The sequence below is a fragment of the Carcharodon carcharias genome, chromosome 7 (genome assembly GCF_017639515.1).
Source record: "Carcharodon carcharias isolate sCarCar2 chromosome 7, sCarCar2.pri, whole genome shotgun sequence".
Lineage (NCBI taxonomy): Eukaryota > Metazoa > Chordata > Chondrichthyes > Lamniformes > Lamnidae > Carcharodon > Carcharodon carcharias.
Genome location: NC_054473.1, coordinates 162,608,770 through 162,624,203, shown reverse-complemented (window position 1 = coordinate 162,624,203; position 15,434 = coordinate 162,608,770). Strand labels below are relative to the sequence as shown.

The 15,434-nt window shown below is 41.0% G+C and overlaps 1 protein-coding gene across 1 annotated transcript in view; it reads left to right on the top strand.

The window, feature by feature from the left end:
* The window catches only part of LOC121280070 (polyamine-modulated factor 1-binding protein 1), a 189,415-nt gene that overhangs the window by 52,696 nt on the left and 121,285 nt on the right, over positions 1-15,434 (top strand). The window contains exon 4 of the mRNA XM_041191699.1: positions 8,278-8,415. Within this exon, the coding sequence (XP_041047633.1) occupies positions 8,278-8,415 (138 nt within the window). The remainder of the gene's footprint in view (positions 1-8,277; positions 8,416-15,434) is intronic.

Genomic DNA, 15,434 nt, shown 5'->3' with positions numbered 1-15,434 from the left:
AGCAGCTCAAAACTGGGCATCCGTGAGACACTGTGGGCCATCAGCAGCAGCAGAATTGTATTCAACCATACTCTGTAACCTTATGGCCCTGCATACCCATCACTGTACCATTATCATCAAGCCAGGGGATCAACATTGGTTAAATGAGGAGTGCAGGAGAGCATGCCAGGAACAACAGCAGGCATATCTAAAATGAGGTACAAACCTGATGAAGCTACAACACCGAACTACGTGCATGCTAAATAGCTGAAGCAGCATGCAATAAATAGAGCTAAGAGATTACACAACCAACGGTTCAGATCAAAGCTTTGCAATCCTGCTCATTCATCATGAATGGTGCTGAACAATTAAACAACTAACCAGAGGAGGAGGCTCCACCAAACTCTCCATCCTGAATTATGGGGGAGAGCATCACATCAGTGAAAAAGACAAGGCTGAAGGATTTGCAACCATCTTTAGCTAGAAGTGCAGAGTGGCTGATCTATCTTGGCTTCCTGAGGTTCCAGATGGCAGTCTTCAGCCAATTTGATTCATTCTGCATGTTCAGTCTTCAGTACAACTTATGAGTGTTCAGATATTAAAACAGTCCATGTCCACATGCAGCAAGACTTGGACAACATTCAGGCTTGGGCTGAAGCGGCAGGTAACATCACATCACAACTGGCAGGCAATGACCATCTCCAATAAAAGAGAATGTAACCATCACATCTTGACACTCAACAGCATTAACAATGCTGAATCCTGGAGGTCACCATTGACCAGAAACATAACAGGTCCAGCCATATAAATACTGTCGCTGTGAGAACAAGTCAAAGGCTGGGAATTCTGTGGGAAATAATTCACCTCCTGATTCCCCAAAGCCCATCCACCATCTATATGGCACAATTCAGGCAAATGATGGAATACTTACCACTTGCCTGGATCAGTGCAGTTTCAACCACTCTCAAGAAGCTTGCCACCATCCTGGACAAAGCAGCCCACTTGACTGCCACCCCATCCACCATCCTATATATTCACTCCCTCCACTACTGGTGCACAGTGTCAGCACATGTACCATCTACAAGATGTACTGTAGCAACTCACCAGTACTCTTTTGACAGCACCTTCCAAACCTGCGACCTCTAGGGGACCAGCAGATGCATGGAAACACCACCACCTGCAATTTCCCCTCCAAGCCAGACACCATCCTGACGTGGAATGATATCGCCATTTCTTCACTGTTGCTGTGTAAGGAGGAGGTAAAAGGCCAGATGTTGCATTTTGGAAAGGTGCCTTGAGGTGAACAAGTGGTATTGGGACTGATTGAAGAACGGACCAGGAGAGGGATGTCCCTTTGGAATGCTGAAGGAGAGGGAGAACATTGGTGTACATCTGTGTGATCCATGGCACCACATCTGCAGTAAGCATCTGCAGCTCGAGGAACCTCAGCTGAGAGTTGATGAGCTAGAGACCAAATGTCAGACACTGCAATGCATCAGGGAAGCGGAAAGTTACCTGGACGCTTTGTTCCAGGAGGCAGTCACAGCCCTTAGGCTAGGTTCTTCACATTCGGTCCGTGGTCTCGGACAGGAGGATGTGACTGCAAGTGGCAATTATGGGGACCCAGAAGGTTGCAATGGAGAAGCCTCAGCCCTTGCAATTGCCCAACAGTTACAGGTGTTAGAAGACAGAGTTGGCTAAAATGAAATGGGAAGATAAATTAAATGACAAGATGGTACAGAAGTAGTTGCAGACATTTGAGTAGATATTTCATAACTCTCAAAAACATCTTCAATTGAGAAAAAAAGATGCTACGAGAAGGATGCACCATCTGTATCTAACTAAGGAAGTCAAGGATGGTATCAAATTAAAAGAAAAGTATACAGTGCTGCAAATTTTAGTGGTAGATGATTTTAGAAATAGGAAAAGGATAACTAAAACAAGAGGGAGAAATTGGAGCATGAGAGAAAACAAGCTAGAAAAATACAAACAGATAGTAAAAGCTTCTTCAAGTATAAGAAAAGGAAAAGAGTGGCAAAGGTGAGTGTTGGTCCTCTAGAGCATACAAACATATGAATTAGAAGCAGCAGTAGACCATTCAGCCCTTCGAGCTTGCTCTGCCATTCAGTAAGTTCATGGTTGATTTGATTGTGGCCTCAACACCATATTCCCACCTATCCCTGATAACCTTTGACTCCCTTATTAATCAAAAATTTTATCTACCTCTGCTTTAAAAATATTCAATGACCCTGCCTCCACCAGTCTCTGAGGAAGAGAGTTCCAAAGATTCACAACCCTCTGAGAAAAGAAATTCTCCCCCTCTTTGTCTTAAAGAGCGATCCCTTATTTTTAAACTGTGTCCCCTAGTTCTAGTCTCTCCCACAAGGGAAAACATCCTTTCAGCATCCACCCTGTTAAGTTTCAATAAGGTCACCTCTCATTCTTCTACACGCCAATGGATACAGGCCCAATATCCCAGGTATCAGTTGAGTGGACTTTCTCTGTACTACTACTAACACATTTATATTCTATCTTAAATAAAGAGACCAAAACTGTACATAGTACTCCAGATGTGGTCTCACCAGCACCCTACACAACTGTAGCAAAATATCTCCACTTTTATATTCCATTCCTCTTGCAATAAACTACAACATTCAATTTGGGAAAATGTATGGTTGTCTACTTTGGCAGGAGGAATAGAAAAGCAGAATATTATTTAAATGGATAGAGACTGCAGAATTCTGCAGTACAGAGGGATCTGGATGTCCTTGTACATGACTTACAAAGATTAGCATGCAAGTACAGCAAGTAATTAGGAAAGCAAATGGAATGTTGGCCTTTATTGCAAGGGGGGTGGTGTATAAAAGTAGGGAAGTCTTGCTACAACTGTACAGCACAATGGTGAGACCACACCAGGAATACTGTGTACAACTCTGGTCTCTTAAGGAAGAAGTTCAGTAAAGGTTCACTAGGCTGATTCCTGGGATTGCCTTATAAGGAAAGGTTGAGCAGGTTGGGCCTATACTCTGGAGTTTAGAAGAATGAGAGGTGATCTTATTGAAATATATTAGATTCTGAGGGGATTTGGCATGGTAGATGCTGAGAGGATGTTTCCTCTCATGGGGGAATCTAGAACTAGGAGCCACAATTTCAAATAAAGGGGTTTCTCATTTAAGAGAGAGATGAGGAATTTCTTCTCAGAGGGTCATTAGCCTTTGGAATTCTCTTCCACAGAGAGTGGTGGAGGCTGGTTCATTGAATATATTCAAGGCGGAGCTAGACAGGTTTTTGATCTTCAAGATAATCAAGGGTTATGGGAGACAGGCGAGAAACTGGAGTTAAGGCCGCAATCAGATCAACCATGATTTTATTGAATGATGGAGATGGCTCGATGGGCCAGATGGCCTACTCCTCCACCTGTTTCTTATGATCTTATTAGGGTAGGGGACGATGTGTTTGGTGATGGTATCATTTTGGAGGTGGCAGAAATGGTAATGGATCATCCTCTAATATGAAGGCTGGTAGGGTGGAAGGTGAGGACAAGGGAATGGACATGGTAGAGGGCCCTGTTAACCATGCTGAAGAGGAATCCTCATTTGAGGAAAAAGGAAGGAAGCAAGATGTATTGGAAGCACTGGTTTGGAAGTTGACATTGTCCAGAATATTGGAGATTGTGTCTTTGGATGTGTATGTGGGTCAAGGATTGAGAGATACTGAATAATGGGATATCTTTGTATTTTGGCGTCCAGCAGGGACACCAAGCACCACATAAGCACAGGCAAGCTATAGAATAAAGCTTCCTTCACCCTGACGATGTTCCTTTACACAACCTTGTAAGAGCAGCACAAATGCCACTTTTTCCAATTGTCGCTCTCATTACCCCTGAACTACCTGAGCAATCATCAGTTTCCACCAAGTTATGGGAATTTTGCGCAGGTGTCTCGGCTCACACATATCTGTTTTGAAATAACGCATATCTTGTAGCATCTTTACAGAGTATAGAATGGAAATTTTGATCCAATGATCTCATTTGGATTTTTACTCATATATTTGAGACATAAGGACAGTTCAGAAGCTACCGTGGTACCCTCTAATTGCCTCCCTTGCCCTATATCTACCAACAAATCTATTTCAATCATTCTTTTGTTGCATTTCTCAAAAGGTGGTTTTCTGTTTATGCCCTACTTTTATTTAGAAAATTTGTTTTAATCATTTTTAAGGACTGAATATTTCCAAAAACCCATTTCACATTATTAGGGACCAGACTATACGTCCTAAGATGTCATTGCATAATTGACTTAGCCCAGGTAACCCCATACTGACCGCTGTCCCTGTTCTACTGCACATCCTTCAAATATCCTGAAATGAAATTATATTTTATCTCATTCATAAGGAAGAACTCCTTTACTTTTGACACACTTTGTTTATTAGGCTTTCTCTCAAGTAACCTTCAGATTGTGATGTGTTCTTTAAGCATTATGAACTGAATGCAAACATTTTTGTTTATCAATGGTTTATTATACAGTATTGGAATTGATTTCACTGCAGAAATAAAGATAGATACATATCTATGGAATACCATGTTTCGTCATGAGCTTGATTTTTCTTGTTTTAGCAATAAAAATAGTTTACATGTTTTTGAAGCAAAATCACTGCATTTTAAGACAGGTGTGACATTAAAACCTTGTTAACATTCTATTGGAGGTTATCTGAATGGTGCATTTATAAGTCGTGTTTGCCCTGGGGGTAACGCAAAAAGATTGATTTTTCAACTTTGCTTGGTTTTGATTTACATCTTTAGATTACCTGGATACAGCACGGTTTGGTTTATTGCATGCACTATTAAAGTCTGTGCTTATCTACTGATTCATTTACTCAACCCAATACCTTTACCTTTGAGAAAGCAGGTAGCACTATGAAGAAAAAAGCCAATCCCCAGCTTGTTTAGTTACAGCAGACTGAAATAATTTTAATACTTTCCATGTCTAATCATGAACTGACCCATTGTTTTTCATTTAAGAATTTGTAAGTGTTCTAAATGAGCTTACATTCTGTTTCCCCTGTCACCAACTTGTGACAAATAAGATAAACAATGATAGTTGATAGTTACTTGGTTGAATAAGCATAGCAAACAAGCAGAAATTATTTTGTTCTTTAAATATTTGAAGGACTTGCTAGTTTGGTGATATTTATACAAAACTAAAACACTGAATAATTGAACTTTATTGAGGAAGCACAGTGAAAGATGCCAAACGGCAGAAATCCGATTTGCGCCTAAAGCTGGCTGCAAGCCAGTGGAGAGATCACTCCACCCACTCATCCATCCTTTCTTGATCCTCAAGGCAAATTCAACATCGGACTCAATTCAAAAAAGCGGCAAGCTGCAGATGCCAATTGAATGTAATAATACAGCTTGTTAACTGTGGCCTGATGAATTTCAGCCAGATCTGATGTTGAGCCACCCCAGAGGTAGGCCCTGGAATTGAGGAAGCAGAGGGGAGTGTCAGACAAGCTCTGCCTACTGGTGCCTAGATTTCATATTGAGGTCCTACAACAGTCATTGAATCCCAGTTTAAATAGAAAAGCAGACCTACACCTGTTGCAGGCAGGCTGCTTGCCCATTTACAGGCCAACTTGAATATAACATCAGGTTAGGCCTGGGTAACAATAGGCCATCAAGTTTTCCAATTCCCCCAGTTTTAAACTCTTGGATGCCTGTTGTTTAGGTCCACACTGGATGGCTGTGGCATAAAGTTTTACCCCGTTGTTTGTTATAGATTTTGTAAGGCATTCATGAATAAGCTAATTCCATGAAGATAATTTTTCACAGCAAAGTAGAAGATTAATATAACTCTATAAAGTGTTTCTGTTCAGGAGATTCTTTGAAATTTTATGTTGATTTGTTTTGGTGCTTTTTAAACATCTTTTTATTGTATGTTTTGCTCTAAAACACTTCCAAATTCAAGTTTTACCTTCTGTTGCAAATTGTTTGTAATACCAGACATTTTCCCTGATCCTGTCTGAAATGTGATTATAGTTCTAAGAGTTCAAAGCATTATACATTGAACCCTTGATAAAATCTCCTTTGTTGGTCCCTATGGGTTTGCAAGAATACTTGTACATTGCAAACACCATCCATGGCCTCCATTACAACTATTTGACATTCATAAACCCAAACTGTACAGCTCCAAATCCCTATTAAATTTATACTGTGGGTTAATATTTTATTGAACCATATTTATTTCACCAAAATTTATCCTGCCCATTATGGGTGTCAAAAGAGAGAAGGAAGGAAAAGATTAAAAGACAAACAATAGTCTTTTTCTTCAAATGCAAGTTATGATTTTACCTGACAGCTCTTGAAAGATAATGTCATGTAATTGTTTTAATTAAGGAAATTTGTATGTTTTCAAAAGATTAGGAGATCGTTACGTATATTTTAATAGTCCTGCTGCCCCCACAGAATTTGTGAGGTCATCAGAGATTGACATACCAGTCCATGCCAGTGAACAGTATTTTCTTTGCCTCATTACTTTAATATCAATTATCTAAACAAAGCAATTAACTAAACTTCAACCAAATTTCTTAAATGTTCTTCATCAGACAATAGGGTGTTTTTGAAATGAGCAATCATGAAACTTTTCTCAAGTCAGGTTTGTATTTTGGTTTAAAAATGATCAGTCATTAATTTTAAAATTGCACTTTGATTATCACCAGACTTATTTCATCACCTGAATTTTTCTGGAAAATAATTGAACTGTAACTCATGTGTGGTGGTATGTGCCTGGCAAGATGTACTGAGAACATCCAGCAAGCACTTGCCATAGAATCATAGGATGGTTACAGCACAGAAGGAGGCCAAAAAGAAAAAACATTGTCACCTCAACCATTTGTATATGGAAGTATTTTTTATCAGTTTGGTAATGGTGCCATTATTTCAGTCACAATATTAAAGGAATTAATCATTAGCTGCAATCAGAATTAAGTTTCCAAACTAAATCAACATTGTGTGAACCATAGATACTTTTGAATTTAGTTGCCAATTTTTCCCATCCAAAGAACATGTACACCTGTTTCGGGAGTGTTTAGTTTGATTGGATTGTTCAAGTTGTTTTGGAGCATACAAAGCAATAGATTAAGCCAGTTAGCTCCTGCAGTTGGTTAGACCATAAGAATATGCCAGGATTTGTGGTAATGACAAGGAGACTGTCAGTGTTCACTGTCATCACTCCACTAAAACTGACAGCAGCTTTGAGAGTCACAGAATAACACAAAAACCCAGAAGAGTGATTCTACACTCCACCAGACAGTGCACTGTTGCAGTCCCCTCAGAATGCAAACCTTAAACATCGGTGAATTGACAAATGTTCCACTTTTACTCTGTTAGTCCGGCTGTAAAAACTCTTGAGAAAGTTAAACATTGTTCATTGAGGTGTAACTGGGTTTTTAACAGTGTACTAACTTCATAATTGCAGCTAAACTGAAAATCTTATTTTATATTTGTGGAATATCAAATTCCACTAGTATAATTTTAAAAAACGCATTTTTAAAATAATTTTTAAATTTGTTTATAATATGTTTCTTTCTATCTTGATCCAGTCATAATCAATTATTTTGTTATCTTAAAATTTAAGTTAAAAGTTAAGAGCTTCAGTTCTTTTAACTGCCTGGTTTGCTGTTTGTGAAAATACTTCAATATGATCGACTGTTTATCCTGATTGTTGACATCGCTGCTGTTAAACGCCTGGAGATCCCCTTGACTTGGCACCAAATTTAAACTGCCATCAAGAAAAGGGAAATCCACACCACAGAGATCACAAGCTCCTTGTGGGCAACTTTCTTTAAGGCAAGTGGCGAAAGCCATTGCTTCACTGCTGACTGCAAAACCAGCACATTGGATGTTTTAATGTTAAACTAAGGGTTTATTTTGGTAAATTAAAGTCTGAGATGATGGAACTTTATGATTTTGTATGCATTATGAAAACATTAGGCCAATTGACTGTGTATATTTTTCTTCAGTCCTTTCAAATTATTTTTGCAACTTTGTCAACTTTTTCCTGAGGAATATTTGTGCTCTTATTTCTTATATTTGCCAAGTATAATTTAGCCTTTATTCTTGAGACAATGCACCAACTATCTGTATTAAAGGAATACTGTAAGGGATTTCAGTGGAAATACTGACAACATATCCAAAGAAAGGTTTGCAGTCATAAGGTGTATGTGAATAAAATTCTTGTAAGTTGCCCAAAAATGCCTCCACTGCCAACTTAGAAGGTTATTTTACAACTAAAATGAAAGATATTTTCATTCCAGGCTACTGGATGGGAAGAGTCTTTTGTACAAATCCAAACAGATTTTGCTTCCTACAAAGCCACGCACAGCCACTCTGATACAGATTACGATCTCCAGGTTGCTCATCTTGAACAGTTAAAGAAGGTATTATGATTTGTTCTTTTTTTTCTCATCTGTTGTAGACTAACACATGTTTGACATTGTTTTGAGCATTAACTCTATATGAAGAGACATAAGTGATCTGTGAACAATGGATCATAATGTGAAACCACTCATCTGCTTGAGAAACAGTAATATTACATGAAAAGCAAAATATTTCCTGGCTTATATTAAAATATACACAAAATCTTTGAAATTACACTGAGAGTTAAAAATGTATGATTACTCAAAGCATTAGTCTGAAATTACATATAATTACATAAAATCTACAGCAGAGAACCAGGCCCCCTCCCACTCTAATTATCTCTTGTCACTCTAATTCGCTGTTCCCATTTTACCCCGATATCCCTTCTCCTTTATGTGTACATCAAGCTTCCCCTTAAATGTGTAAAACTCTATCTGCTTCAACCGCTCTTTGTGGCAGCAAGTATATATCCTCATTCAAAAACAAAAACTGCTGGAAAAAACTCAGCAGGTCTGATAGCATCTGTGGAGAGAAAGACAGAGTTAACGTTTTGAGTCCATATGACTTTTTAAGAACTAAAGAGAAGTAGAAATGTGATGAAATACATAGTGTTTAAGGGGGGTGGGACAGTTGAGGCTGGATAGAAGGCCAGTGATAGGTGGAGGCAAGGGAGAGATTGCAAAAGATGTCATAACAAAAGGTCGAAGAGATGTTGATGTTGGTGATACTGGCTAAAGGAGATGCTAATGGTGATATTAAGAGTAGAAAGCAGGATGAGTGAGTGACAGATGGCCCTAGTGGGAGTATGGTGGGGGAGGAGATGGTGTGGGAAAAAAGATCGAAATAGACTAAAAGGTGGGGATAAAACAATGAATAGAAATACATTTTAAAAATAATAATTGAAATAGGTGGTAAAAAAAATATAAAAATTAAAAAATAAATACTGAGAAAAGGGGATCAAAAAGGGGTGAGAATGGAGGAGAGAATTCATGATCTGAAGTTGTTGAACTCAATGTTAAGTTCAGAAGGCTGCAAAGTGCCTAATCGGAAGATGCGGTGCTGTTCCTCCAGTTTGCGTTGAGCTTCATTGGAACATTGCAGCAGGCCAAGGACGGGCATGAGAGCAGGGTGGGGTGTTGAAATGGCAACGACAGGAAGGTCTGGGTCATGCTTGTGGACAGACCTCTGCTTCAGACGGACTGCTTCACTTGAAAGGAGTGTATGGGCCTTTGAACAGTGAGGAGGGGGGAAGTAAAGGGGCAGGTATTCTGCGATTGCATGGGAAGGTGCCATGGGAGGGGGTTGAGGTGTAGGGGGTGATGGAGGAGTGGACCAGGGTGTCCCGGAGGGAACAGTCCCTACGGAATGCCAACAAGCCGGGTGAAGGGAAGATGTGTTTGGTGCTGGCATCGTGCTGGAATTGGCGGAAATGGCAGAGTATGATCCTTTGAATGCGGAGGCTGGTGGGGTGAAAGTGAGGACAAGGCGGACCCTGCTGTGGTTCTGGGATGGAGAGGAAGGTGTGAGGACAGAGCACGGGAGATGACACAATTGAGGGCCCTGTCAACCACCGTGGGTGGGAAGCCTAGGTTATGGAAGAATGAAGACATGTCAGAAGCACTGTTTGGGAAAGTGGCATCATCGGAACAGATGTGACGGAGGCGAAGGAACTGAGAGAATGGGATGGAGTCCTTCCAGTTCACTGACACTTCCCCTCCCTTCCTTGACCTCTCTGTCTCAATTTCTGGTGATAGACCGTCCACCAATATTTATTACAAGCCCACTGACTCCCACAGCTTCCTCAGCTACAACTCCTCACATCCTGCTTCCTGTAAGGACTCCATCCCATTCTCTCAGTTCCTTCGCCTCCGTCGTATCCGTTCCGATGATGCCACTTTCCAAAACAGTGCTTCTGACATGTCTTCCTTCTTTCCTAACAGAGGTTTCCCACCCACGGTGGTTGATAGGGCCCTCAATCGTGTCATCTTCCATGCCTCTGCCCTCACACCTTCCTCTCCCTCCCAGAATCATGATAGGGACCCCTTGACCTCACTTTCCACCCCACCAGCCTCCGCATTCAAAGGATCATCCCCTACCATTTCCGCCAACTCCAGCATAATGCCACCACCTTCCCTTCACACCCCCTGTTGGCATTCCACAGGGACCATTCCCTCCAGGATACCCTGGTCCAGTCCTCCATCATCCCCTACACCTCAACCCCCTCCCATGGCACCTTCCCATGCAATCACAGAAGGTGCAACACCTGCCGCTTTACTTCCCCCCTACTCACTGTCCAAAGGCCCAAACCTTTGAAGCAATGCTTCACTTGCACTTCCCTCAATTTGTGCGACTGCATTCACTGCTCCCAATGCGGTCTCCTCTACATTGGAGAGACCAAACGCAGACTGGGTGACTGCTTTGCAGAACACCTTCAGTCTGTCTGCAAGCATGACCCAGACCTTCCTGTCGCTTGCCATTTCAACAAACCACCCTGCTTTCATGCCCACATGTCCATCCTTGGCCTACTGCAATGTTCCAGTGAAGCTCAACGCAAACTGGAGGAACAGCACCTCATCTTCCGATTAGGCACTTCACAGCCTTCCAGACTTAACATTGAATTCAACAACTTCAGACCATGAACTCTCTCCTCCATCTTCACCCCTTTTTTGATCCTCTTTTTTCAGTATTTATTTTTTAATTTTTATATTTTTTTAACCACCTATTTCAATTATTATTTTTAAAATTTATTTTTATTCATTGTTTTATTCACACCTTTTAGCCCATTTTGATCTTTTTTCCCACACCGTCCCCTCCCCCCACCCCACCCCCACTGGGGCTATCTGTCACTTGCTCGTCCTGCTTTTTATTCTTAATGTCACCATTAGCACCTCCTTTAGCCAGTATCACCACCATCAACACCCCTTCGACCTTTCGTTTATGACATCTCTTGCAATCTCTCCTTTGCCTCCACCTATCACTGGCCCTCTATCCAGCTTCACCTGTCCCACCCCCCTTAAACAGTGTATATTTCACCACATTTCTATTTCTCTTCAGCTCTGAAGAAAAGTAATACGGACTCGAAACATTAACTGTCTTTCTCTCCACAGATGCTGTCAGACCTGCTGAGTTTTTTCCAGCAATTTTTGCTTTTGTTTCAGATTTCCAGCATCAGCAGTATTTTGCTTTTATCTATATATTCTCACTATTCTCTGTATGAAGAAATTCATCGTAAATTCTTCATTTGATCTCTTAGTGGACATCTTATATCTTCCATGAATTGAATCAGTTTCCCCCTATCCATCCTATCAGGTCTTGGGGAAGACTTGTACAATATCCAGGCTTGGGCTGACAAGTGGCAAGTAACATTCACACCACACAAGTGCCAGGCAATGACCATCTCCAACAGCAGAGAATCTAACCATCATCCCTTGGCATTCAATGGCATTACCATCACTCAATCTCCCACTATCAACATTCTGGGGGTTACCATTGACCAGAAACTGAACTGGACTAGCCATATAAATACTGTGGCTACAAGAGCAGGTCAGAGACTAGGAATTGTGCGACAAGTAACTCACCTCCCCAAAGTCTGACAACCATCTACAAGGCGCAAGCCAGGAGTATGATGGAATACTCTCCACTTGCCTGAATGAGTACGTCGCCAACAACACTCAAGAAGTTTGACACCATCCAGGACAAAGCAGCCCGCTTGATTGTCACCCCATTCACCAAGTTCAGCTTTCACTCCCTCCACCTCTGATGCACAGTGGCCGCAGTGTGCACCATCTACAAGATGCACTGCAGCAACTCACCAAAGCTCCTTTGACAGTACTTCCAAACCTGCTACCTCCACCACTTAGAAGGACAACGGCAGCAGTTACATGGGAACACCACCACCTGCAAGTTCCCCTCCAACTCACATCCCATCCTGACTTGGAACTATATCATCGTTCCTTTACTGTCACTGATTCAAAATCCTGAAACTCCCTTCTAACAGCACTGTGGGTGTCCCTACAACTTGGGGGTCAGCATTAATCCCAAGCCAAACTGGACCAGCTATATCAACCTCAAGGCTACAAGAGTAGGGTAGTAGCTTGATGCTATGTAACAATTGGTTCCTGACTCCCCAAAACTTGTCCACCCCACCCCACTAACCCCCAGTCCAAGAAAAGGCTTAGAACCACATTCTCAACTGAGACCCAGGATGTCTTTAAGTTGCTTAAAGTGTTTGTTGTACTTTCACAACAGTTTCCACAAAAGACATTTCCAGCACTGACTTGACATGTTCCCTTAATGGGGTAAAGCATCCAAAGTTAATCTTAGATGATAAAGGAAATTAAGTCAAAATAAAACCGAAAGGCTTATGGCAAATGTTAGGGGCAAGATTCAGTTAATAACAAGAAAATTATGGAAATTACAGGAGGGATTTGAAAAAGTTGATACAAGAACCAGAAAAAAGTTATGAGAAATAGCAGTCAGAATTAAGTTGAGCCTTCAGACATTTTGTTAACATAATGGGAGCTAAATTCAAAAGCCCCCTAAAACAGGAGTGGGGATCATGATACAGGATTGCAGTGGTGCCTGTTAATTAACATGATTGCAGTGGGTAGTTATTGCTAACCACAATGCTAAATGTCTGCATGCCTCAGCAGACATCCGAAACTGTAAGAATCTAGCGACAGTTAAAGCTAGCCTGCACCTCTTAAAAGGCAGCTGTATTGTCTTTGGAGCAATGGCTGGAAGTCATCATGGTACTCATTCTGAAGTGAAAAAAGATGTAATAATGGCACAACATGGATGAGAGCGTGCTGCAATATGTTCTAACGTTGCACTGAGGCCTTGTTTGAGGAGTACAAAGGAAGAGAGATGTGTGATATCCACAGGAGGCCAGAAGGTCCTCCAGACAAACTGTCAGAAGGCAGTGGATCAAGATAACTGTTGGTCAGTGCTAGGAGTCAAGCCCCAAGGTCCTGGATGCAGTGGTTCAAAAAGTTCACTGAAGTGGTTAAAGCAAACGAATGCATCTTCAACTGCTATATCCCACCCTCTGCACCACTAGCCTCAGCAAGGGCTGAATGCACCATACCCCTCACCCAATACCCTATCACTCACTGGCCAACAATCTCCATCAATCATGATTCATACCCTACATAGCTTCACCCCACTCTCACAAACTTAGCAATTCTCAAGCCTCATGCACTTGCTGCAAGTCTCACCACAGCTAGCACACACTGGCAGCTATTAACATCACAAGGTGTCGAAATGGCAGAAACATGACAGATGGAAGTTCAATACAGAGAAGTGTGACATGATGCACTTTGGGTGGATTAATATGGAAAGACAGTATATATTGTAAATGGCACAATTTGAGGAGTATAGATGAGCAGAAATTGTGGTGTCCATATACAGAAATCTTAATGATGGCAGGGCAACTTGATAAGGTTGCTAAACTTTAATAAGGTGAAACCCATAATAAGATGAATTAAAGCTTTGTAAAAAGTATATTTTTGAGTACAATAGCACTTGATGGAAACTGCTAATGCAAGTGATCACTGGCTAGTACTAGGCCATCGTAAGAATAATGAGTGCATCAGTGTGAAATTGCAGGATGAGATTATTTTAGTACTGCCTGTGAAAAAATGTACTATTACCATCTGAGTCGACACTAATCAAAAAAATTATGCGATGAAAGGAATCAATGAATGTAAGTTAGATAGGAACCAAGAACTGAACTAACAATGAACTATGGAACAAAAATTATCTGCAGGAGACTAAGTAGTTTGATAATAACAACAGGCACTTAAATATGCCTTTAATGTAGGAAGATATCCCAAGACACTTCACAGGAGTGGAATAAGGCAAAAATTGACACTCAGCCAAAGAAGGGGCTATTAAGAGGGATGACTAAAAGCTTGGTTAGAAAGGTATGTTTTAAGGAAGGTCTTAAGGAAGGAGAAGTTAGATGTAGAGCAGAGAGGATAGTGAAGGATTTCTAAAGTTTGGGCAGTTGAATACATAGTCCATATGGCACAGAGAGTAAAAAGCGCATAAAAGTCCAGATTTGGAATACGGATAAGAGGGGGATGCATGCCAGTCCATCCTGAGTGTTCATTTTGCACAACTCTGTTGTAGCTGTTCTTTCTTTCTTTTGCTGCTTCCCAAATGGCAATTGATTTCTCTAATGTTGGTTGCTGCTACAATCGGCATCGCAGCCACTATATGAAATGTAGGCCTGCTACATGCAGACCTAATTCCTACTGGGTGCAATTGGGAGGATTTATCTGGAACCAGACATCTCACCAGCCCCACCTCCAAAAGTCACAATAGATGAGTCTTAAGGGCATCAGAGTTTCTGAGTTAATCCAGGAAGGGGCAAGAACATTCCAAATCCCATCTTCCTGCCCAGGTCATGCTAAACCTATAACAATAATGTTTTGGTGTTTCCATGCTGCTGAATTTCAGAATTTAAAATGTCTATAATACTTGACTAAACAGACTTGCATGATTTGTTTTATAATCTAGTGCCATATTTCTTTTGGTTCAAAAAAACAGATAAATTGGCAGTTCTTATTTATAATTATTGACACAAAACTAGGTGGAAGTGTGATTATCTGTGAGGAAAGATTAAATAGACTGGGCCTTTATTTTCTCAAGTTTAGAAAAATGAGAGGTGATCTCATTCAAACATACATAATTCTTACAGGGCTCGACAGGGTTTCCCCTGGCTGGGGAGGTCTAGAACCAGAGGGCACAGTCTCAGAATAAGGGGCAAGCCATTTAGGACTGAGATGAGGAGGAATTTCTTCACGCAGATGGTGGTTAATCTTTGGAATTTTCTGCCCCTGAGGGCTGTGGAGGCTCAGTCATTGAGTATTTTCAAGACTGAGATCGATAGATTTCAATGTATTAAAAACATCAATGTTTACAGGGATAGTGCAAGAAAATGGCGGTGAAGTAGAAGATTAGCCATGATCTCATTGAATAGCGGAGCAGGATCGAATTGCTGAATGACCTACTCCTGCTCCTATTTCTTATGTTC